Genomic DNA, 27,280 nt, shown 5'->3' with positions numbered 1-27,280 from the left:
CTGTCCCCATGGCTGCTTCGCTTCCCACGCCCAGCTCAGATGGGAACCCAGGTAGCAGACAAGAGACCTGGCCAATGGCAACTGCTCTCCCGCCGCAGCAGGGCTTTGTTTCCCATTTCCTCCGTGGACCACAGCTTTCCTCTGTGTGGTAGCAAGGCTTTGCTCTGTGTGGTTCCCCTTGTCTTCCCCTGCCTTTGCCTAAAGTGATTTTGTAGGATTGCTATTGGGGTTGGGAAATATTCCCAGTTCCGATGGAGGGTTTAAGGAAAGATCCCAAACGAGGGAAAAGCCAAGAAAGATTGTAATCACTCCGGCTCCCTTGATGACTACACCTGAGATCCCCACTCCCAGGCCAGGGCATTGGGCTCGGGGAAGTACGACAGGAATGTTTTTGTGGCAAGAACCTACTTTACAAAGTAAATTGGATGAGTTATGGCCTCCCTGGGGAGTTAAAGATATACTAGGAAATTCTTGGGTTTGGTGGCGGGGAAGGTTTTTATTACAATGGGTATATGCGAAATTAGATAGGGTAAGCTTTAAGGCAAATATATATAAGCTTTACTGCTCTTTTTATAAGAATAGATATAAGGGACAAATTATATTTTGTAAATATTTTGCAAAGGACCTTGATGACAGATTTAAGGTACAATGCCCTCCACAAAGACCCCCTAGGGTTAGTACGTTTATAGCACCTTGTTTTGATGTTAAAGGTAAAATGTTACGGCCTGAAGGCATTTACAGATTGTAAAAGAGTAATGTGTTTGAGTTTGTGTTTTGTGTAACCAGCTAACTAAACAGAACTTACAGGTATAAGAACATTTACTTCTGGGAAGAATAATGGAACCGCAGATAAAGTTCCTGACCTAGATGTGACCAAGATGTACCTAACCACAGGGGATGAAAGAGACTATAGAGATCAGAAGACTACTTGACCATAAAAACCTGTTTAACCTGTTGATGTAATCTGCTGACGAAAACGACCTTTGTTTTATGGCTTTGTACCTTTGTTTTTGATCTTTGTTTTATGGCTTGTAAGGGGTTTTTGGCTAGGGAACTAAATTGTTAAGATTGAAAGTGAGATTGCCTCACAGTATAAAAGCTTCGGAATTATGAAAATAAATTTGGCAGATCCTTGCATCCTCTGAGGTGTCTTGTGTTCTGTCCACGCCGACTCCGTCTCCCCTTTCGGTGAAACCTGTTCAGCTGGGGCTGGTCCCCGGCAATAACACATGGTTTAAGCTCCTGAGAATCTCTGAGAGTTCTACATAGGGAGTGGAATGATTGACACTTTTACTATATAATCTCCAAATCAGGCTCTGAGACATGCCCCTTCTGCTGATAGGCTTCAGAGGATGCCCCAAGTGATATATAGGAGCTCTGTTGGGATAGTTTGGAGAGCTCTCAGGCAGTCTTTGGTTACCCCAGTACAGCTATATCTGTCTGTTCAACCACAAATTTTCTCCACCTTCAAAATCATGACCAATGAATGGTACTGTCAAGAGTCACGAAGGCAGCCACATCCTTTGGTTCTCTGAAATTAGTCTATAGCACAATCTTTAACAAGATCTGCAAAATTAACTTCTTCCTTTGTGCCATACTTTGACACACATTTAGTTTTTCAATAAACCTTTTTGTTCACTTGCCCAAGGGCCATTTTTGTCATAAGGGTATACAATCAAACCTAAAAAAATACATGAATGTTCGAGTATTGCATTTAAACTAAAATATTTCTGCCACATGGATTTTGTTTCATTGCTAATGCATTCCCAAATTCTAAAAAACTTTACTTTTCAAAATCCCTTAAAACATCAAATTAATAGGAAATAATAGACTATAATTCTGGTTTTGGAATCCAAAAAATAACATAAACTGCATCCACTGACAAGAGTTTTCTTAATGGATTTTTTACACATGTAATACTAAAATAAAATTTATATCAATTATTAGAAATCAAATTCACAAATGTATAAATAATAAAACATTCCTAGAAAAAAAAGAAAAGGATGTTGTTAGGATGATAGTATTTGCTTTGTTAATTGTGGTAGAGACCTGAGCCTTTCTAACAAGTAGACTTATAACAAGTCCCAGTATTTTCTTAGTGTCAGAGAGTTGCCATATTGGCCACACGGTTTTATAACACCTCGCCTCCAGGGTCCACAGCTTTCTCATAAAGAGAAATCAAGGGTCTGTCTGCTTAGCAAATGACTGGATGTTGCAGATGTTTATGAAGAACTTCAAGGATCATGTCAAAAGAAAATCATCCCATTCTCTTGGTTCTTAAGTCATGAAAGTAAATACTGATTCAAATTAAATCCTGACGGCAATTACTTTTATCTATTTAACTGGGCTTCAATATATGTGTACATTCACAAAACATATAGAGCTCATAGTAGTAATTCATGGGACACAACAGCTTCTGAGAGGCAGTATGTAATGCATACATGGTTATAAGCACTGCTCTGAGACCAGACTTCTAGGTCAGAATCCCAGCTCCACCACTGGGTAACCCAATGTAACCCTGGGCAAGCTTCTTAAGCCTCTTATGCTTCAATGTCTTTATCAGTAAATCAGTGATAATATTAATAATAATCCCCTCCTCAAAAGATTGTTATGAGGATTAAGTACGTTAATACAATTGAACATGGTGAGTACTCAATAAAATTTAGGAATTATCATTCATATTAGAAATCTGTATGTAAACACATTTTATTTCATACTTACTAAACACATATTAAAAAGAAGATACTTCATTCCTTCAACGGCTTTATCTTATTAGAGATCTATTTCTCTCATCCTATTTTTATGCCATACACACACATTCATACCAACCACCACCACAACTGTCATAATATCTTAATTCTGATGACCAGAGTTCTTATTTTGTCTAAACTATTTACCAGCTCTACGATTCTGGGCAAGTCATTTGCACATTTCAGACACATCATTTTTTTTTTGCTGTGAAAGGGAAATAATAGCACCTACTTCACGTGGTTAAAAGCACTGTATGAACTGTTGTTATTATTAAGTTCAATACCCTTTGAACATTCATAAAGCAGACATTCGGATTTTATATCCTAGACTCCACAAAGTATTGATAGCTCAAGTGTGAAAATACCATTTTGTGGCTTCAAAACCTGATGGAGTCACTCTTAAGGGGGTATCTTTAAGGGGATAAATACAAGGACGTGTACCACCCAAGTAGACTCCATGTTGTGGTGTACCCCCAGGCAAGGAAAGAAGCCTATGGTAGAAAGAACCTGAGATGCCACAGCAGGGGCCTCATAATCCGTCTGTATGATGAATGACCATATTATCACCCCTATGAGTGCTTTTGAGTCTATGAAATAATATGGCCCCAACTCCACTGCTCCTACGAATGTGTCACCCTTCTTGTTTACCACACTATAGCAAATGCCTGAACTAATTCTTATCCCTCACAGACTTCATGTAGATTAAATTGATTGGCAGTTGCCAAATGTTTTTAAAACATCATGACATATACCTGTGAATACATACCTGTCTTTTACTCCGTTTTGGTCTTGGCTTCAAAATAAATTTTGGTGGAGTGATGTTTACTTGTTGGAATTCTAAAAGGAAATAAAAATAAATTAAATTTAACTTAGTGCATTTGCCAGGTTTTTTTCACGAAGGGTAATCAAAGTTTTACTAGCCCTTCTTAGTACAAATTATATAACTGTACTTTAATCATCAATGAGTATTATAATTTATAAATTACAGAATTATAACTAATTATGAATTTTATAATATATAATATTGTGCTTAAGGAAAATACAAAACATTGATCTAAGTAACTGCATTCATATTAATACTAAATAAACATACCACGAAGGAATACAATTCAAAAAAAATCTCAAACATTACTCCTGTTCTAATTTATCTCAAAATTTTTCTCCAAATTCTCCTACAAATACCATCACATTTTTATGGGGAACTGTCTGAATAGCCACTTGACCTTCACTTCCACCACTGACCTTCACTAAAGAATGACACACCAAATGCTGGTGAAGATGCGGAGCAGTTAGAACTCTCATATAATGCTGATGAGAGTATAAAATGGTATAACCACTTTGGGAAAACGTTCTGCCATTTCTCTTCCAACAGTAGTTCTTAAATTGTGATCCTTGGACTAGTGGCATCAGCATTACCTGGGAACTTGGAAAAGCAATTTCTCATAACCCACCCAAGGTATACTTCATCAAAAGCTGTAGAAATTAGTGCAGCCACTATGGAAAACATTATGAAGGTTCATGAAAGAATTTAAAAGAGAAATACCATATGATCCAGCAATCCCACTTCTGGGTATATAGCCAAAGGAATTTAAATCAGGATCTCAAAGAAATATCTGTACTCTAATGTTCACTGCAGCATTATTAACAACAGTCAAGATACAGAAGCAACCTAAATGTCCATCAGTGGATGAGTGGATAAAGAAAATATGATATATACATACAATGGAATATTATTCAGCCTTAAAAAAGGAAATCCTGCCATTTGCGACAACACAGATGAACCCAGAGGACATTTTGTTAAGTGAAGTAAGCTAGACACAGAAGGACAAATACTATATGATACCACTTATATGAGGGATCTAAAATAGTCAAACTCAGAGAAACAGAGATTAGAATGGTAGTTGCCAGGGGCTGCGGGGAGGGGGATATAAGGAGTTATTAGTCAAAGTGCACAAAGTTTCAGTCATACAAGATGAGTAAGTCCTAGAGATCTACTGTACAGCTTAGTGCATATAGTTAAGGATACTGTATTGTATTAGATTTCATGTTAAGTGTTTTTATCATCATCATAAATAAAGAGGGCTGGAGGAAACTTTTGGAATGGATGGATATGTTTACGGCAGAGATTGTGATGATGATTTCATGGGTGTATGTTTATCTCCAAACTCATCAAGTTGTATACAGTAAACATATAAAGCTTTTTGCATGTCAATTATACCATAATAAAGCAGCTGAAAAAAAAAAAAAAACCCTAAAGACGAGGCCAGCAATCTGTGTTTACCAAGCCCTCCGGGTGATTCTGATGCATGCTGAAGTTTCAGAACAATGTTATACAGTTAAACATATACCTACCTTATGACCCAGTGATTTCACTCCCAGGTATTTGATAGAGAAATGTAGACGTGTGTCCACAAAAAAGATTTTTGACAAGAATTTTCATAGTTGTTATAGTCATAATAGCCCAAAACTGGAAACAATCCAAATGTCCATCGACGGAAGAGATAAAAAATTGTGGTATATTCATACAATAAGAACATACTCAATAATATAAAAGAAAGAACAATTGCTACCCTCAACAACATAGATCTCAGGCATGTGCTAAGCAAAAGAAACTGAACATGATGCATAATTCCATTTGTATGAAGAGCTACAACAGGAGAAACTAATCTATGGTGAAAAAGTCAGAAAAGGAACTGCAGAAGTGGTGGCACTGACAGGGAACAGACACAAAGGAAGTTACTGGGGTAACAGAAATGCTCTATATCTCACCAGGGGAGAATATGGGTGTCAAAACTCAGCAAACAGTATACTAGTTTTGTGTATTTCATCATAGTAATTTTCTATTGCAGTACAATTGACATACAATATCATATTAATTTCAGGTGTACATCACAGTGATTTGATATTTATAGAATGTATATAGTTTGAAATGGTTAGGTAAGTCTAGTTACCATCTGTCTCCATACAAAGTTATTACAATATTATTGACTACATTCCCTATACTTTACATTACATCCCCATGACGTATTTATTTTATAACTGGAAGTTTGTACCTCACCACCTTCTTCACCTATTTCACCTGGCCCCCATTCCCATCTGCTCTGGCAATCACCCAACTGTTCTCTGTATCTATGAGTCTATTTCTGTTCTGTTTGCTTGTTTTGTTTTTTATTGTAGTAATTTTTAAAACACTGAGGGCTAAGTGGTCAGTGTTTAAATAAATAAGCTGTTCTCAAAATGTGTTCTTAGGAATACTAGTCCTGAGAGATGTGTCAAATGAAACAAAACGTTCCACAGTCAAACACGTTTGAGGAGCACCTGATCATATTTCTATCTCTGGCAAATACATAATGCATAGCAAAAAAAAAAAAAGACATAATATAATCCATAACTCAGTGACACTATTAAATCTAAAATAAAAAAGCTTCCTTTTGAGCTTATATCACAAAAATTGTAGTTTTAACATTTGTCTATTTTTTGTTTCCTTCTAATTTGTCATAGTAAATCTAAATATGTTGAGAGACAAATGACACTCAAAATCAACACTGTAAACTTCTGATAAGAAAAGAAAACCAGTAACAAACTGAGACAGACTTGAGTTTTCAAAGAATATGTTCAAAACTCATTTTTAATAACAGCAAAACTGCTGAGTCACTTCCAAAGTTTCTGTTGTAAAGAAACCCTGAACAAAGTTTTTAAAAAATTATAAGATTGTATCAAAGCAAGCCTACAATAAAGTCCTTAGGGGGGACTCTTTATTTATTACTTTAAATATTAATTAATGTTTATTGTTTCCAGTAATGTCTATATAAGATTGTAACTTTGTTCTCAGGCAGCTAACCATGATTTATTTTCTTCCCATAATAGGGATTATAATAAGTTTCATAAGATAACGAAGGAACAGTCTAAAGTTTCCATGTAAAGTAAAATCAGCTAGCTATATGCTCATTTGCAGATTTTTCCAAATAGTGAATTCTATAAAATAGGATCTTCTATTTCTTTGGCAGCAGGAGAAAAGGGGGTGAGTTCTGTTTCTCTTCGGGGTAACCGCAGAAGGTCAAGGAGTTACAAGTTTGTTTCAGAGAGGAAGGAACATTAGAAAACACTTATCTCATTTTCCAATGAGAAGACAATGCAGCCTTTAAGTCATTTTCCTAAGTAGTAGTTTAGGGTTTGCTTTAGTCTAGTAATTTTTCCATTTGCCCTTGTGCCTCTCTCCCAGGGTACATTCTCGTAGTGCCATAATCCAACCCCCCACTCAGCCCCTTACTAGCTGTGGGACCCTAGAGAAAACAAACTAGCTGAGCTTCTGTTTCTTCATCTATAAAATGGGAATGATAATATTGACCTCACAGAGCTGTTGCAAAGATTAAAAAGAGTTTAAAAATTAGAATGTACTATGGTCATAGTCAGGGCTCACTAAATAGGGGAGGAAGCATCTCCACGTCAGATATTCAAAGTGTGCCCTATCTTTAGAAGGAGAACATGAATGAGTCTAGCATAGCCAAAGATAAATGCACTCTGCATAATCATTGCTCCACTAATGAGGCCAAAGCCTGAGTACTCTGCCTTTCTTGCCAAGACAAGACATGGATGCAACTCTCCAATCAAATCTATAAATAGATGGACCCATAAACACACATGGGAAGGAAGACCAATTTCACAAATAGCACATCATCATAATAAATGTTAATCTACAATAGTTCTTTCTTAAAATGCTGGGGCAAAAAGAGATGAGGAAACAACAAACGGGAAAATAATTAAGGGTGCATCTCTATGTTTACAAACTCAGTATTTCACCAAGAATGAATTTTATATATTCTATGTATGCAGACCCATTTTTGCTTTAACATTATTTCTCCTGGAATACCTTACTTTGAGTCTTATAATTTTAAGAAGTTTTCCTTCATCATGTTCAAGCTGTATCTTTCCAAACTCATCCACTATAAACATGAGGTAGGTTTGCATTTTATTCTCTCTCTTGATGTTACTTGACTTTCTAAAACTGTTACGAGCAGTCACAGGCTGATGATATTCCACATATAATTAGCTCTAAAGCATTAAAATGAATTACTAAAGTCTTTTTTTTTTAAATCACTATAAGAAGATCATACCAGATGGAAGATCATCCAAGGGAAATTCAAACAGTCTGGATTTGTAAACCGAATGAAAACGGAAATCCTCCTGAAACAACACAAACAAGAGAGATGAGGCAGGGACAACCAGATATCTCCAGGCTCAGGCAATCATAGCTGGAGGAGCTTAGACCTTAAAAGAACCGTCGCTTGACTACGCATTCTCTTGGGTTTGGAAAGGCGAAGAGCCATTGCACAACCCCTCCAGCTCACTCCTGTATTCTCCCAGCATCAGAGTGGCAGCCCATTAAAAGCAAAACACCTTCACAGACAGAGAAGCCAAAGCCTGCAGTAATCAAAAAGAAATGAATGGACCTATTCCCCCAAGGAGAAGCAAGACGCCTGGGGAAATGGGTGAATGTTTTTTACAACTGGTTCCTTTCCACGGAGCCCTGCCCCCTTTTAGAGCCCGATAGCTTTGTTAGGCACACTGCAGAGCTCACAGTCTCCCTGTACTGGGGAGCCAGATGACTGGAACAAGCAGAACGCCCAAAGCAGACCCTGCCTCAACATTCAAGTGTCACATAAACTTCTGCGAAAAACCAACAGATAAAAAGCCATGTTTCATCTAAGAAAACTTAATGAACATTCAAATAACTTCATCTGGCTTCCTTCAATTACCAAAGAAAGAATGTCATGAAGAGTCAAGTTTCATATTACTTTTTAAAAAAATCACGCTGTCGGGCTTCCCTGGTGGCGCAGTGGTTAGGAATCCGCCTGCCAATGCAGGGGACGCAGGTTCGAGCCCTGGTCCGGGAAGATCCGCAGAGCAACTAAGCCCGTGCGCCACAACTATTGAGCCTGCACTCTAGAGCCCGCAAGCCACAACTACTGAGCCCGTGCGCCTAGAGCCTGTGCTCTGCAACAAGAGAAGCCACCACAATGAGAAGCCCGCGCACCACAATGAAGAGTAGCCCCTGCTCACTGCAACTAGAGAAAGCCCACACACAGCAACAAAGACCCAACACAGCCAAAAATAAATAACTAAATGTATTTAAAAAAAAAAATCACACTGTCAAGCAAAGTGACAGGACAACTCTCAGTGGGTACCCAGAAAATAACACACAAAACAGATAGTTTCCCACACAAGACTGTTTATGAGTGGCAAAACAATGTGTGTTTCTTGAAATTATTTGCCTCTCTAAGTGTTTGATCAATGTTCCATGATACATGGAAGAATATCTGTGTGTACAGAGCTAGGATGGAAGTGCATTATGTTTCTCTATAGTCAGTAATAGTAACCCTTTTCTAATTTGTGAAAAATGAATGTTTCAACTAAAGTGAGAGAGAGAATTGAGAAAACCCAGATTTCTCTAAACTTCATCACCACGGGGCCTTAAAGAAAATGGGCAATAGAGAAAAATCTGGAATCTAGAAAAGAAAAAGGTTGGAAAATCACATTATCTATGGATTCGATCTGTTATGAACTGACTATGTGTCTCCCAAAATTCATGTTTAAGCCCTACACTCCTAATGTGATTATATTGGGAGACAGGCCCTGTTGAGGATGTGATAAAGGTTAACAGAGGTCACAAGAGTGAGGTCCTAATCTGATAAGGCTTGTGCCCTTATAAGAAGAGGAAAAGACACCAGACCTCACACTCTCTCTCTGTCATGTGAGGACACAGTGAGAAGGTGGCTGTCTGCACCCCAGGGAGAGAGCCCTCAATGGACACTGACCCTGCTGGCACCTTGATCTTGGACTTGCAGTCCCCAGAACTGTGCAAAAATAAATTTCTGTTGTTTAAGCCACCCAGTATTTTATAATGATAGCCTGAGCAGACTAAGACAGACCACAGCACATTATGGTGGAGATAGAAATGAAGGCTTCAGAACACCTCAGAAGGAAAGTATTTCCGACTGAATGGAAGAGTAACAGGCAGATATTTTTATAAAAGATCACTGTGATTTTGCCTTATTCACTATTTAATTTAAATGTATATGTGTACATATTACACGTATACATGTATACATATATTCCTGACCCCAAAAAATGAAAATAGAGAGAAAAAAGAGGGAAAAAAAGCTCCCAGCATCAACATTTACATTTGCCACAGCAAACAGAAGGAGCACTTACTTGGGAGGTGTCATTTCCTTCCGGCTCGATGAGATAGGTGTGGTTCCCATCATAGAACATCCCACTGCCAAGGACAAGAAAATACTTAGGGCTGGCAATTGACTCTTGCCTCAGAACAAGATCATTTTAAAGTCAGCAGCAGCCGGAGGACCAGTTTACTTCTCAATGCCCACTTCCCAGTCCCACCCATCACATGGGGTGCACACCACATAGCACACCCCACACACACACATACCACCCACAGCACACATCATACACACTCACACACACCACACACACCACAGATCATACTCATACACACTACCCATACCACACACACACACACACACACACACACACACACCACACACACATCATACACACACACACACCACCCACATACCATACCACATACACACACCATTATACCGTACATTACACCCCACAGCCCCACACATATACACACCACATACCACAGACACTCACACACACACCACACAAGACACACACCTCACTCCACGTATCTCACACACACACATACATACACGCACATCATATACATTTAATAAGATGACAAAAGCTGCAGGAAGAGCAGAATAGGGCGGGCACAAGGCAGCAGGATGCAGGGAACAGGGCGCAAATCTGAAGTTCAATTCTGGACCTCACTGGCTAGAGATGATTGTCAGCCAATTGGGAAATCCTCTGGAGGGCATCTTAAGCTACATATGGCCTCAGCTCCCACTCGGAGAGATCCGATAGCCGTCCCTTTTAGAGTAATGTGGTTTTTCTATTAAGATCATGTCCCTTCGGATACTGAAGGAACTTGTGTTACCACTCAGGTGTCTGAGGGGGGTGAAGCTGTGATCTTCTGCAGTCACGTTCCAGCGTTAGGTGGAAATGACTGCATTATACCCAAGCTGCTAACCATAGAATAGTATGTGTCTTTCATTGATCGCTTAGCGAAATCGGCTGGTTTCCTGAGCTATAATTATAATGGCCTCCAGCTCCGTGTCTATCCAAATTTATTCACTCCTGCAGTAACATCTTCCACATGTCCTCTACTTTCATATACCATTAGAAATGCCCTTTTCACATCTGTAATGTTTTCAACCCAAAGTGCACTTTCTGAATTTGGATGACACTGCATTTGGAATTTAAAGATAAACAGATGCAGTTTGTAAGATATTACTGACAATATATGCCTAAGGAATCAGTGAAGGGAGCATTTTCAGAACAGTAGACACCAAATATGGCAGTGAACATTCTGCTGATAACAGGCCAGACCCAACCAGAAAGCTGTACGAAACCATCACCCTTTGCCAAAGTTCACATGGATACACTGATTAAGTAGCAAGCAGATTGTTTTGTTTAAATAGTATTGGGTACTATTTCCTCTTGAATTAGGTTAGTATCCAATGCAAAAATCAGTTATTTTTTATTGGATTTAAACATCATGATACATGGTATAAACAAAGCAGATTCTGACACCATCCATGAAGATTCTGGTTCCCTAAATGAATTATTATTATTTTTTTGTCCCCAGGGCATGTGGAACTTCCCGGACTAGGGATCAAACCCATGCCCCCTGCACTGGAAGTGTGGAGTCTTAACCACTGGACCACCAGGGAAGTCCTGGTTCCCTAAACGAAGATATGCCATTTTTGATTCTTTAACAATTAAAAAGCATGTGTGTTTCATTTACTTTGTTTGAGGACTGAAAGCTTTCTGTTACATTTATATAAATTCCAAATAGTATACTGAGTCCATCACAGAGTTTATAATTGATAAAATCCTATAGCTAGGACCAAGTCATTACCGGCCAATTGATTGAGCTAAAATTTTAAAAGGCTGCATCAAAACAAGATTTTGAAAGGAAATGTCATTCATACAAATTGCCACAAGAGGGCAATAAACTTACATTTGATTCCATTCTTTAATGTTCCCATAGTTAGAGGATTTTGTCAAAACATCAGACATACCAGGACCAAAATATTGCCCATCAGTCCTTCGAATTTGAAAAAAAAATGTGCTCCTGCAGGTTCTTTATGGAAAAGATATGAGTTTGATTATTTTACCCTTTATGTTCTTTAATGGAATTCAGTAAATCAAGAAAAATGAAAAATCTCAACATGTACTTGGTCATTTATAGAAGATGAGTCATGGATGAAATAATATATCTCATATCTAAGTCACTGCAATTGAGACAACATAAATTATTTAATATTTAGAAGTAGCTCCCCCAAATATTTCTGTCAGCAATGTTTGTTCAGAAGGTAAAATCAAGATGAAAAGTAATAATAAATAACAAAAAGGAACAAGAGTGAATTATTCAACATGCTCATAAAAGTCTAAGAACACCAAAATACACTTGTACACAGTCCTGACAGTATCCCTACACATGGTGGGTTTTCTGTTTGTTTCTTCTTGTTTAGTCTTAAATGAAAAAGTTTCTAAAGGGAGAAATAAATTTAACTTAGTTAAAACAACAGAATCAGGCTCTGAGTTCAACTCCTCAACTAGTCACTAAAACATCCTTAAAGTTCCCTTTCCATCCTTAGAACTGTGTAGGATTAGTAGCTGTTGGTCTGAGGGTCTCAGGTCTGTTAGGGTCCTTAGAAGGCAGTAATACCTTCTCTCTTATTTTCACAATATTGTGTCCATTTGGAAAACTGGGGGGTGGGGGAGGGGAGGGGCAAGGAGGAATTGGAACATGTACTGGGCAAGACACTTACACTGTGACTTTGGACTGAGATTTTAGGAGGAAGAGAGAGGAAGGAAAAAGCCTAGAACAGACATTTGTTGTCACAAAAGTCGGCAAGCCCAGTGTACTATTCCTGGCTGACAGCTGTGCTCATCTTGAGATCAGAGATGACAATTTTACTGCTGAAGGGGATATCGACGTTTCTTTTTCCAGATTAAGAATGCTGAGGCTCTCAGATATTAGGAACGGATTCCATGTTTGTAAAAATGTCTCCTTATTCAAAGAATTTATTTAAAATTAGTAAAATTGTCCTTTAGAAGAAAACAATAAGCAAATGGAGGTCTATCCTGCTCTCAGGCATGTGACCTCCTTTCTCTGGCTATTTATCTGATCCCTGTGCTCTCTCCTTCCTGCCTCTCACGTACCTACTGCCAGAACCTGACCAGAGGCACCACTTAGGCAGACTGGCTAGATTTCCCAGCCTTTCCCATTAGGTCTCTTTCCTCACTTTCTTTGGACCTGTCAGTCGAACCCCTCCTCCTGGAAGATTCTATCAAAGCCTGTTCCAGGGCCCACTCCACCTTCTTCAGGTGACATCTCTCTGGAGCCCTCAGGGATGACCTCATTCAGTGCCCACTCTCAGCTTGCGTTTTTCTCAGGTTTTTTCTCTCTCAAAGAAAACAAATATACCTACCACATTCCATAGCACGAAGCTGGGCTAGATTTAGCTTCCCCACTAGACTGGGAGCTCTTGCGGGCAGGGCTCACGTTCTAATCCCCTTAATATTCCAAGTGGCTGGCACACACCAGATGCTCAATAACTGTTTGTTAGATGAAAAATCCACGTCTCTAACTTGGTAACAGACAGGAAGTATTTTAAAGCTTCCAAACAAAACTTTCACAAAACTAAAGTGCTAGCTGGTTCTGGGCCCTAAAAAGTAACAAGGAGGTTGGATGATTTAGTCTAAGTAGAATGCTGAGGGCTGACACAGTATCTTTATAAGGGGTCACAAGACAAGTAAGAGACAGACAGCCACCTGGGTATCACCATCATAGACAGGATGGAGGAAGCTGATCTATTTCCACAGTAAACATCAGCAAACCTACTTTGATAGTGAAGGTTATGTAAAAGGAAGCAAGGCCCTGAGGAAGGATGAACTTCGTTCCATAGAGATTTCTGAGAACAAATGAACCCTCCCACGAGTTTGCTGTGAGTTAGATGGGATTCTGGCTGAATAAAGGGCTAAAACACATGAGCTCTTGAGGTCACCTGCAGCCCTTGTCTTTGTGCAAGGAGTCAGGAGTTTCTACCTCCTGAAATCTCTATTATTCCATACAAATGTAAAAATGAACATCAAGGAGTATGAGGGGTAGAACGGGTACCAAGGGGCTAAACACCCACGGAAACAGAGAACAAAGTTACCCAAACCACTCCTGTCTCCATCTGGATGAAACTAGAAAAATGTTTCAAATACCACTAAGGATGCATATTACAATCACAGAGCCCCTGGTTTCCGCATCTCTAATTTAACAATCTGCTTGGTTTATAAACCACAAAGGAGAAAAAGATTTGGTCCACCACTGATTTAAAATTAGTTTTTGATATAAAATAGAGATTTGACCACGGTGCATTAAAAATAAAGAAAATAAGTGATTGGAAAAAAAATGGATGATACAAAAAATTGGGGGACACTTACTGAAGTCCATGGCATGTTGACAATGCCACAAATGAGGCAGGGTTTCCTCGGATGTGGCCCTGGTAGTAACAGTGTTCTCCTCCCTGAAAGCAGAAATAGAGAACATAAGCCTTTGCCATCACAAAGAGACTCTGCCACAGCGTTTCACAGGTTTCTGCCCACACTGCACCTCCATGTGCAAAGCTCTGTACAATGTTTCACTATCCAGGCTAGTATTATCAAACCATTTCTAACAGAATTATTCATAAACACTCCCAGCGAGCTGACTGCAAATCAACAGACAGGGAAATAAAAGTTGACTTAACTTTCCTTTTATGTAGATGATGATAGACGGAACAAAGAAACAGACTCTGAAATACATATGTGGCCCCCAGCACCAGGAAAAGTTCAATCGGCGATTTCCCCAGTCCTGAGAAACTCAACCTTGAGTAGCAGCAAAATGGTGTGCTTTCCCATAAAGTGAAGTAAGATGAATATAAATCATCTGAGAGTCACTAAATTAAGTTGATGGAGAAAAATGCCTATTTTTACAGTTATCAAAACTTGACAAATTTACACTAGTCTTTTCTCCAACCAGGAATGGCTTTACTGGTAAGCAGTCTAGGGTAGGGTTTGAAATTGAGAAGTTTCTTCTAGAAGTGAGCCACATTAATGAAATTCCACTAAGAGACTCATTTGTTTGGATTAAATGTTCCTGGAAAAGGTAACAGGGTAGAGCCTCTGGCATCTCAAGGTGGTACCCCAGTCTTTAGATGCTTGCTACTCAGACTGTGGTCTAGAAAACAGCAGCGCTGCCATCACCAGAAGCATGTCAGAAATGCAGAATACCAGGGCCCACCCCCGACCTACTGGATCAGAATCAGCATTTTAACAAGGTACCTAGGTGATTCATAGCGCACATTTAAGTTTAAGAAGCACTGGTCTAAATGACCTTTCCCATTCCCCCACTAATCTCCCAATTCCTCAGAAGCTGAAAGCTTTTAATTCACCTGACTCACTGATATGTGAAAGAGCAATGTAGGAAGGACTGAAGGAATGGGTGGTTTAAAGGGGCAAATGTTACCTACTTCACAGTCTGGCTTAAGGACTAACCCCACTTAAAATACTCAGTGCTTGACAAGGGCAGGGGAGAGAACAGGAAGACATAATGATGGAACAAGGTTGAAGACACTTTCTTCACTGGGATTCCAAGGAAGGCAGCCTGGCCGGAGCCTGCTGCTCCTCATGAGATAATCCCACAGGACAGGGTGAAGCTCAGCTTTGCTGAGGGAGCAGAGAGCAGGCAAAATGGCTCGCAGCACAAGCCCTGACGCTCTGACACCTCCAAATTCCCAAGGGAGTCACTGAGAATCATGAACTGAGGACTGGGGTTGGATCGGATGGAGGATAAGATAGGGAGGTACTTCACACGTAATTCTGACAGGCAGTGGAACCCAGAAGGCCATAGACTTAAGGGGAGAAACAAAGCCAGTTCCTGACTTCCGGGGTAGCGTTGGTTTGGATTTAACAGTGTGAGCTATTAGCTCTTTCACTTACTAGCCGTGTAATCTCAAGCAAATCACAGAGCCTCCCTATGTAATAATCTCATAGGGTTGTTCAGAGGATTAAAGAGCTAACATGCATAAAGGGATTAGAATAATGCATGGCACTTGGTACACACTCAGTAAATGTTTGCTACCATTATGATTACTGTGTGTCTCTTATTGCCCTACTCAGTTTACACACACAATCTCCTTAAATCCTCACATCGCTTCTACAAAGAAATATTGTCGTCTCTATTTCACATAGGAGGTCACAATCTCTGAGAGTCAAGGCTGTCCACCTGGGAAGTTGCCAAGTAGGGGTGCAGACTTTGTGTGAATGTGTGAATGCGAGGCCTGTGTCCTTCCCCCTACATTACTTATGAGTTGGACCTAGAACCTGTGAGTTATGCAATGCAAGCTTCCCCTAGGCTGTTTTTGTTTGTTTGTTTGTTTTTAATTTTTGGAGTAAAGCTGGGGGGTAAATTTAACAGGACTTAAAATTCCCTCCGTTGGATTGGTGAACTATCCAAAAGATTAGTGGAGGACAGGTTACTATGTTTCAAATGACCTTGATTTCCTGGACACATTTGATTGGACCAATCAAAACTCTAGCATTTGATTGGCCAGACACAAAAAGCCAACAGTCAATGGGGTGACCTGGAAAGACAGAGCAGCATTTCTTTAAATTGGACACAGACTAATTGGACACAGACCCAATCAGATCTCTCTCAGACGTCTAAAACTCACAGTGAAGAGTAGGTAGAAAGATAGTAGAAACAAAGAGAAGCAGAAACCAGGAAGATAATCACAAGAATTACGGTATCAGGTTAGGAAACAATGGAAGCTGACAAGTCATTGTATGTGGGGAAAATACATCAGAGGTAAAGGCATACAAGACATGTTTTATAAATTACTAAAGTTTTCTTTAAAATACCAACTTTGGGGGCTTCCCTGGTGGCGCAGTGGCTGAGAGTCCGCCTGCCGATGCAGGGGACGCGGGTTCGTGACCCGGTCCGGGAAGATCCCACATGCCGCGGAGCGGCTGGGCCCGTGAGCCATGGCCGCTGAGCCTGCGCGTCCGGAGCCTGTGCTCCGCAACGGGAGAGGCCACAACAGTGAGAGGCCCGCGTACCGCAAAAAAAAAAAAAAAAAAAAACAACTTTGGAAACATGTTATCTTAAATCATAAAAAAGGACAAAGAATTCATGTTTTGAAACAATCCATTATATAGGGGCTAAATAGATGATTAGATAATAGAAAACAATCTTTCACTAATTTCTGATTCTGATAAATAGGAGTCAATCCAAAAACAGCATATGATCATGATCCATGTGCACAAAAGCCTAACACTGCAAATGAAGTGAAGAGCTCAATATGGCTGAATCATTATCACATGTTTCCATGACACTTCAAGAGAAGCACAAACACTGGGGGGGGGGGACATCTCCTCAATTCAGACTATTGTAATTCAAATCTTGAGGGTCTCAACTGGCATTATATGTAATTCTTCTAAATAATGGTGGAAATTAATTTTTGTGTTTTAAGTTTTTTTTCAGGAATTATTTGCCATAAATCAATAATTATTTCAACTTAGAGCTAAAGTAGATTGTTTTTTTCCTTTGACATGCCTGGAAATATTTTAGTCCAGAATAGAGGCCTTAATGTTAAAGGGCTTCTTTAATTTATATAAATCTATACTTAAATTATTAAAATAAATAGACAAAATAAATTTAATAGATTTTTGCTTTTAAATAAGTATTTTCACACATTATTTTTAAAATAATAAATGCTTATGGCAAAAATCCTAAGAATTCAGGTGGTACATGGTAAAGAGTGAAAATATCCCCTTCCTACACATTGTCCAGGCTGCAGTTGCTTCCTAAAAGGTAAGCATTTTTGACAGATTTTGTGTACCACATCAGGAGTTGTCTATGCATATTTAAGGAAATGTATATATACATAAATATGCATATATCCTTTTCAGTGCATAAATGAGTTTACACTACCCATACTGTTCTGCCACTTGAGTTTTTTCCTTAAGGTAACCTTAACATCAACCTCATTGTTTCAATTGTGGCAGAATATTCTACCACAGGGGTGAACCACAATTCATTTAAACAATCCTGTACAAATGGACATTGAGGTTATTGCAACAAACATTGTTTCATATATTTCTGTGCACTTCTGTCAGTATATATGTAGGATAGATTACCAGATATGTAGGTCAAAGAATATGTGCATTTAAAATTTTAGTGGATAGTTTAAAAGACAAATATAATTGTATTTCTTTACACATATCTGTTTTAAAAGATGCATGGCATTTTAAAATAATAAAATGCATTTTATTTTTTTTGCGGTACGCAGGCCTCTCACTGTTGTGGCTTCTCCCGTTGCTTTTTTTTTTGCGGTACGCGGGCCTCTCACTGTTGTGGCCTCTCCCGTTGCAGAGCACAGGCTCCGGACGCGCAGGCTCAGCAGCCATGGCTCACGGGCCCAGCCCCTCCGCGGCATGTGGGATCTTCCCGGACCGGGGCACGAACCCGCGTCCCCTGCATCAGCAGGCGGACTCTCAACCACTGCGCCACCAGGGAAGCCCTAAATTGCATTTTATTAAAAATTACATATTTTAATAAAGACTACCATTTAAACCAACTTTCTCAAATCTTATCAATAATAAAGATTCTCCATATCTTCACGACTTTCTTAAGGAACGAGATGCTTTATGGAAGTAGGTATTATAAAAAATAACCTAAGACAGATGTTGTAGGAAAAGAAAAAAGCCAGCACATCCCAACAGAGTTTAGCTCTTTATCCAACTGCCAGTCTTGGCTTTATTCCTTACTGTCTCTTGTTCCAGAAATAAATCCATTGTCCTTAAAGCTTTCTTCATACTCCTTGATTTAATAACACAGTCGTAACAGTACAGATGTTTATTTTTAGCTAATTAGATAGTTGTAGCTAAAAAAACTACCCACCTCTATAAAAATGAACTATATGATAATTCACATGTCATATTGGTTTATCTTCCCTGTGGAAAAAAAGCTTACTGAGATTTAATTCTAGGGGAGTCGAAATAATCATTTATTTGAAAAATTCAAACACAAACCACATTTTTATTAAGCATTCAAAAGAAAAGCAGAATTTATGACAAATATGCTGAGATGATAATGCAAAGGAAGTTACACAGCCTGGGTTATAAAACTATGAAAACCCAATAAAAGAAACTAATTAGAGCACAGCTGCAAGGCCATGGTCATTTGCTCTCCATCCAGACCCTCAAAGGAAACTACAACTTTATCAGCTCCAAGATGGACCAGGGCCACCTCTTCCAAATAGCCTTCTCAGATTCCCTCCTCCTCATAAAATTAACCTTGCTAACCATTCTTTCTCTGAATTTTCATATTTTATCTCCTTCTACCTGCATTCTTGTTTCCGTCCCATGCCCCCACTAAACTATGGTCTCCTTTCAGGGAAGCACAGGTGCCTGATTTACATCCCCAAGTGTGCTGTTAGGGGGAGAGTCTCCCAGAATCTCAGCTTCCTCATCAATCAAATGGGGAAAATAACAACCCACACTGCCTCACAAAAGGATGCAGTGGAATCCATGAGATACAAAGTCAAGTCCACTGTAAACTGCTATATAATTAGGTGCAGTCAGGCAATATTTACTCAGTGAGGGATTCTATATGTCCCTCTAGCTATGATTCTCATACTTTATTTGTTAAGACTAACAAACTGTTAAATTCAGGGCATTAGCTAATTAATAATGCAGCTTACTGTGTCTCTCGCCCAGAGAGTCTGTTTAGGCAGCTCTGAGGTTAGACCCAAGAATCTGCATTTTAACAAATATCCCATGGTTTTCTTACTCTAAGAATACACTAGAGCAGTGGTCCTCAACCTTGGCTGCATATCAGAAACACCTTGGGGAGCTTTCAAAATCCCAATGCTCAGGCTGTACTCCAACCCAATTAAATCATACTCTCTGGAGACGGGACGCAGGCCTCAGCATCTTTTTAAGTGCTCCAGATGATTCAATGAAGCTACAGTGTCTGAGAGTCCCTGCCCTAAAGAAATATTGCTCAACAGCAGGGGTTCTCAAAACTGACTATCAGAATCACCGTGACTCCCAGAATCACCCACTGGTTCCCAGGCATTCCCTCAGACCTACTGGATCCAAATCTCCAAGGAGAGAGGGCTCTAGGCTTTTGAGGGTTGCAGAAAGTTCCCCAGCTGATTTTGATGATCATATTTGGAATTATTAACCTAAAAATATGCAACCCAATACCAAACCATCCCCAGGTAGAGGATCCCAGAAAGACTGAGATCTTTCAGAGAATGAAAGTGTCTGCCACATCCTGGGCATTCTGCTTCGTGATGAATGTACTATTTCATGATGACTGATGAAGTGAATAGTAATTTTTCCATTTCACAAGTGAGAAAATGTAGATTTAAAGTGAGCCTTCACACCCAGGTATGCCTGATGCAGAGTCAAGTCTCTTTACGTTGGTGGTTCTCAAAGAGTGGTGTCCAGCCCCAAAGCATCAGCTTATTAGAAATGTAAATTCTTAAGCCTCTCCCCAGACATACTCCATCAGAGGCTCTGGAAGCTCTCCAGTGACTTCCAGGCACTCAAAATTTAAGAACAACTGCTTTTCGCTACATCTGCCTCTGCATTTTAAAGCTCCTCATTTGCTGAGCTCCCTGAAATCCTACACCAGTTCCTGAGCAAAGTCTAACTGAAGCATAAAAGATATAAACAGCCATAGCTCTTCTCCACTTCTCTTTTTCTCCCAAAGCCAGCTGGTTTTATCAGAAACAGAATTGAGGGCAAAAGGTGAAATAAGAATACGTGAGGGACTTTCCTGGTGGCGCAGTGGATAAGACTCTGCACTCCCAATGCAGGGGGCCCAGGTTCGATCCCTGGTCAGGGAACTAGATCTCATATGCATGCCACATCTAAGAAGCCCACCTGCTGCAACTAAGACCTGGTGCAACCAAATAAATAAATAAAAATATTTTAAAAAGATTATGTGAGAATTTTACCATGTACAGAGCCAGGAAGAGCAGAGCTATTCTTTGTAGGTGCTGGTAAGAGGGTACCATACAGGATGCTTTGCCAGGACTCAAGGGACTAGAGCAGTCAACATCCCATTAGCCTGGAACTAAGGGGTCTCCCAGGATGCAGGTCATTCAGTGCTCCATCCATGAAAGTCACAGGCAAATCACCGTGAGTTTGGTCACCCCAAAAGGGACAGGGTTACTGCAGACACTTCCAGACCCAAACACCAGCCTGTAACCCTTGTGTTCCTGCTCTGCTCCCTGAGTCATAGCTCTCTACCCCTCTGTGGGCACCAGTCCCAGGACTGGCTTCTGCCCTGCAGATTGGGGTTCATGCCAGTCATCCTCTTCCATACGTGAGACCCTTGCTCACTCTAGAAGTTCGCCACCCTGGGTGCACATTAGTGTCATGTTACTGCCACGAGGGAAGTTTTTTTTAAAAAAGATCAAGGCTTATTCCGTGCCATTTATATCAGGACCTCTAGGGGTGGAACCCGAACATTATTTTAAACTGCCCAGATGATTCCAACATGCTGCCTTAGGTTGAGAAGCTATGCTCTAGGCAATTTCCCCTTTGCAGGAACTGAAGACCTGTCCCTGAACTCTTCTGCACCCAGGCACGTGCACTGGCCAGACTTCTGTTTGTGGCTGCATGGCTGGAATCTGTTCTGCCGGGCATTTGTCTACAATAGCCTCTTCCCAATTTCCTCCTGATTGGCATTGACATGACGCGCCTCTCCCTCCCAATAGTGAGAAATGACATTTTAAAGTCAAGAATATTCCAAGTCTCCCTAGGGTCATCTGCATCAAGGAAATTCCTAGAAAAGCTAAATCTTATTTTGGAGAGGATCCAGCAACCTACCCTGATTAAAATGTATAACCTGGAATTATATAGAATCAGATGGGATTCATAAAAGGGACATATTTTAAACATTTGTTCAGTTACAGAATGTAAGCTTATCTGATTCTACAGGCTTTCCAAGGAAAATAGACAGAAAAGCAATCTCATCTTATTTTACAGTAAATTAAATTAAATAAAGCTATCACATGGTCGATGATCCATGGATCTACACTATGCATGTCAAAGTCTTTACCAGTTCATGCCAAAATAAGAAAAATAAGGGCAATTCAGTCAGTTTTTCATAAAGCTAAATGCATTTAATTTTCATATAACTGTCCTTTGTTTTGAGATTTATTCTTGCCTTTTTTATTAAAATTATCCATTTTTAATTTTTAATAGGCTTTTTTATTTTGATTCACAGAAAAGTTGCAAAGATGGTACAGAGAGTTCTAGTATATCTATCACTCAGTTTCTCCCACTGTTAACATCTTACATCACCTGAGTACGTTTGTCAAAACTAAAAGACTGATATCAGAATGTTACCGATTACTAGGCTCTGAACATTTAGATTTCACTAGTGTTTCCATTAACTTCCTCTTTCTGTTCCAGGATCCAGTCCAGGTTACCATATTGCATTAGTTGTCACAGTCATTCTTTTTGCACTGGGAGCAACAGTAAATAGAATTTAGGTATTTTGAAGGGGCTGTTTCCATATACAGTAAAATAAAAAGACTGGCAACCCTATATTGATCTAAAATTTGTTTTGTTAGTATACTGGGCTATGAAATGCAAGTCCATTATCAAGAGTATGAATGAATATTTCCTAGACTCTAACTGAGCACTATAGGTTTCAAAATAAGTTTTTTTAAAAACTACCCTTATGTAAACAAGCTTAATTTAAACGACTTATTAAAATGTAATTTTTAATATAACCCATAGAGATAATTTCTGAAAGGTTACTCAATAACACTTTTCTATAACAATAATCTAGGACTCCTCACTGCCTGAAATTGTTCTGGACTGTCCTTTCAAGGATGTTTGCAGAGTGAAAAGCCTTTGAAGATAGAGCTATCTCCCTCTAGAGCAAAAAAGAAGCATGTTTACTTCCTACGATAAAAGATTCGAGTTTTTTAAATTCAGAATTTCTCTAGTAACACAACATGCTGTGTGTGCAGGTGTCACCCGGCCCTTTCCTCTGTCACCCTCTGGGGATTGAGGCTCACGATACAAGCATATGAAAATGCAGATATTCTGGCTACTTCTTTGACCCAGGATCTCCTGTCTTCCGCCAGCATAGATGAAACTGCAACAGGCTAACTTGTTAACTTGCAAGCAGGATAAAATCTTAGACCCTCACAGTTGCTGAAACTCGGATTTCCATTTTCCCCTGAAGATTAGATTTGTTAACAGTGAGCCTCCATTCCCACATCTGCATTTTGCTGTAGGATACAAATCAGCTGCAGATAAGAATAAGATACACATTGTCCATCTTATTACAGCTAGCCTGTCTCTCATTTATACCACTAGTTGACACCTTTGGACATTTGTGTTCGCCATCCCATTCCAGGATACAAGCGTTCAAGCAGTATCAAAATTATCACCTCATTTCAACATCGAAAGCTAAATGGTCCTTCAAAATCTCAGCACTACGGCTTCCCTGGTGGCGCAGTGGTTGAGAGTCTGCCTGCCGATGCAGGGGACACGGGTTCGTGCCCCAGTCCAGGAGGATCCCACATGCTGTAGAGCAGCTGGACCCGTGAGCCATGGCCGCTGAGCCTGCGCGTCCGGAGCCTGTGCTCCGCAATGGGAGAGGCCACAACAGTGAGAGGCCCGCGTACCGCAAAAAAAAAAAAAAAAACTCTCCACTATTTTAATACTCATCAATAAGCACTAGGATCTTGCAGCATAGTCATCAACTGAAAAACATTTTAAAAACTAAAAGAAGACAAATCTAGCTGACAAAAAAGGAAATAATTTCATTTAAAAATATGCATGGTTCCTGTTGAAGAGGAAAGATATATAAGAATATCATTGCAGCAAATATTCTTGAATATTATTGTAGCGAAAGTTTCTACAAGAAAGGAGAAAAGAGACAGAACTAGAAAGCCAGCCATTGGATATAAATAAAAGTGATAAGCAAAAGTTTCTTATTGGAAAATGGTGAACACCACAGAAAATAGGAACCATAAATGTCTTATGAGCTCTCAAGTTTTAAAAAAAAAAAAGTCCACTAGAGACACAGTGAACTTAAAATCTATTTTTATTGTTGTGCAGGAATCTTTCCTTATACTGATTTCCCCTGGGTATTGTCAGCTGTGGAAAACAAAACATAAAAATGATGATAGGTTTCCAGGAGTTAAAGCTCACAAGTATCCTAACTGAACAATTGTTAAAGTCTTTTTGAGATGCAATCCATTTTTAAAAGTTAAAGACTTACTCCCTCTCCTCTTGTATGTAGGCTCAGGCACCTCCAGCACATGCTCTAATTGTTTTTACATCAGTTATAATAAAAATGCCTTCTGTATTCATTTCCTAGGACTCTCATAACAGATTACCAAAACCTGGGAGGCTTAAAACAACAGAAATTTATTCTCTCACAGTACTGCAGATGAGAAGTCTGAAATCATGGTGTTGGCAGAGCCGTGCTCCCTCTAGACAAGAATCCTTCCTTGCTTCTTCCTAACTTCCAGTGGTTGCCAACAATTCTAAGTGTTCCTTGTCTTGGAGATGCAACCTCCAATCTCTGCCACCTTCTTCACATGGCATTCTTCCTCTGCGTCTGTCTCTGCATCTCTGTGTCTACACTTCCCTCTTATAAGGACACCAGTCATTGGATTAGGGCCCTCCTCTTAACATGATCACACCTGAAAAGGCCCTGTTTGCAAAAAAGGTCACATTCACAGGTACCAGGGGACATGACTTTTGAGGGGACACTATTCAACATAGTACAATTTCTCATCTCTTTCAATGTGACCAATTGAATTTTTATATTCCTAATCCAGAGATTTTGCTTCTAAGAAGCTTGGCTCAGTGAAATAAACTGCAGGTATCTACTACAGCAGCCCTCATCTAAAAAGATTAACCCGTATCTTAATTACCTCTAGCCAGACATTCTAGTTTCCCATAGCTTAATTTAACAATACTCATCATTATTTTACACAAATAATACGGTAAACCTGATCTTCAGTTCTTTTATTAAGTCGAACAGAGCTTCCAAAATTGCTTATTTTTAACCTGAAAATAGGCAAGAAAAATTATTTTTCAGCTGTCAGGTAATCATTTACAGACCTATTAATATAACAATGTCTGATCAGACTACGAAAACATTTTAGGTTCCCACAGAATGCTCCTCAGCAACTAATTACTGTAATGCAGAGAGGGTACTTAGCAGGTTCTCTACGTTGCAGTTCTAAATTGAGAGAATGGAAAGTCAATGAGGACCCCATACAGTTACTGTATAATTATAAACTCATGAAATTATAACTCTTTCCAGGAAATTACTACATTACTGTATCTTTTTAACAAATAATAGACGCTTAAATGTATTGCTCTATATGAATGCTTTAGCATAAGACATGCGTATTACCTAAAACCTTCTTCTGTAGTTGGTGTTTGAATATCAATAGGGAAAAATATAATTGTCTAGAAGACAGTTACAGAAAACGAAAACATATTTGGCATCCCTAAAATAAAGGAAGAAAAACATTTCTGTTCCATCTGAAACGAAAAATATTTTTGTTGTTTTCTTCTCTTCCGTTTTTGTTTCAGAAGGTGTAACTATATGAGGGTTAGAGGTAAAGAAAAAAAGACATTTTTTCCCACTACCACCAAGAACTTATTCTCCTTTAATTTCACTTCCATTCTATCATCCTCCCATCCACTCTTTTTTTGAAAAGGAAGGATAAACAGGGAAAACTTCTAGCTGCCAAAAGAAGGCTGCATTGCAGCATCTCTTTCTCCTGTTATACTTGAACCTTAAACACTGTGCTCAAGAACTCAACACTAGCATCCAGTGGTCACTCTTATTCCTCAGTGGATGATTCTGCATTAGCCCAGGATTAATTTAAAGGTACAAACAAAGGGTTGGCTTACTACGGACGAACTTCTCAAACGATTCCTTCAGGGAGGCAAAGTAGTATTTAAGGGTTGTATCTGACAAGAAGTGATGCTAAACCTGAAAAAATTAAGTGCTTTTCTTTCAGCAATGTTTCTATGAGCGCATGATTGTCATTTGCCATTTTGGGGGTATTTTCCTGTAAAATGAAGGAGGAGTTGAATTTTGTGGTCTTTAAAGTTCTTTCTGGTTCTACGATTTGCAATCTATTTTTAAAAATTCAAAGATTACCAACTTTTTATTTCTTTTAAATAATCAGGCCAACTTTCAAGGAATTAATATCTTTTACACTGCATTTACCATTAAAAAAATTAAACCAACAACAAAAGATACTCATGTGTTTGGAAAATTTTTAAATATTACATACAAAAATTTTAAACAGTTTAAAAATTATTTCTAAAATTTCAAATAATTAACGAGTCATGTAGAATCATAGTATAAATTACAAAATATACATATTTATGGGCAGTGAAAAAATGTATGTATCAGAACTTTTAGGATGCTGCTAAAATGGTACTTAAGAATAAATTCTTCATCCCTAGATGCTGATAGAAAAGAAAGATTGATAATGAATAAGTTAAATTTTAACTCAATGAGTTATGAAAAGAACAAAGGAGAATTTTTTTAAGTAAAAGAAAGTAGACATTAATAACAGAAGTAGAGCTAGTTCCTTGAACAAAATATATCTTAAAAAACTCAAACAAGATTAACCAAGTAAAAGTAAAGGCACAAATAAAGTATAATAGAAATGAAACAGGAGATACTCTGATACAGAATTATCAGACTTTAAAAACCAAAAATGACTTGAAGCAAATTTAATAAAATGCTAACATGTATCTACACATGTATCTTTTACAACATTTTATAGAATTTTTAATGTTTGGAATATTTCAAAGTTACTGAAATTTTTATCATAGGTCAATTGCTGGTATTTCATGACCTGAAATTTAAAACTGATTTAGAAGTGGCTCTAATATACCTTCCAAAGACAGCACGTGAATATGAGCCTCAGTACACAGGATGACCTTAGCATCAGGTAAGCAGATGGAACATTTTTATTTTTCCTGTTTATATTCACTGCATCTTTTCATAGCAGGGGGAATAATCTGCTCTCCCAGACCTGTCCAAACTGGACTTCTCCCCACATAGCGTTGGGTGAACAGAAGAAACTACCCAATTTCCTAACATGCGGCTTAATTCACTCACTTAATTTTTCTGTTCAACAACAAAAATTGTTGAATTATTGTTTTCGAGGTACATATATTATGCTAAGAGCTAGGAACTCAGTACAAGTCCCCCTGGGAGTCTACTCTTGGAGTAACTTCTCATAGGAGTTACTATACATAGTCTAGGGGCATAGAAGATTGTCTTCATATGAAGCAGAGCATGAAGAAGTGCTGTGGGT

At 38.9% G+C, this 27,280-nt stretch overlaps 1 protein-coding gene across 19 annotated transcripts in view; it reads right to left on the bottom strand.

Moving 5' to 3' along the window:
* The window catches only part of ADAM22 (ADAM metallopeptidase domain 22), a 246,631-nt gene that overhangs the window by 73,007 nt on the left and 146,344 nt on the right, over window positions 1-27,280 (bottom strand). For all 19 annotated transcript variants that reach the window (XM_049714741.1, XM_049714740.1, XM_049714742.1 and 16 more), the window contains 4 exons: window positions 14,340-14,422; window positions 9,963-10,026; window positions 7,865-7,934; window positions 3,517-3,587 (listed from right to left, as the gene is read on the bottom strand). In XM_049714741.1, coding sequence (XP_049570698.1) covers window positions 3,517-3,587; window positions 7,865-7,934; window positions 9,963-10,026; window positions 14,340-14,422 — 288 coding nt within the window. The remainder of the gene's footprint in view (window positions 1-3,516; window positions 3,588-7,864; window positions 7,935-9,962; window positions 10,027-14,339; window positions 14,423-27,280) is intronic.

The sequence above is a fragment of the Orcinus orca genome, chromosome 9 (assembly GCF_937001465.1).
Source record: "Orcinus orca chromosome 9, mOrcOrc1.1, whole genome shotgun sequence".
Taxonomy (NCBI): Eukaryota; Metazoa; Chordata; class Mammalia; order Artiodactyla; family Delphinidae; genus Orcinus; species Orcinus orca.
The sequence above is the reverse complement of the archived record's forward strand: the minus strand, read 5'-3'. Positions and strand labels throughout refer to the sequence as shown.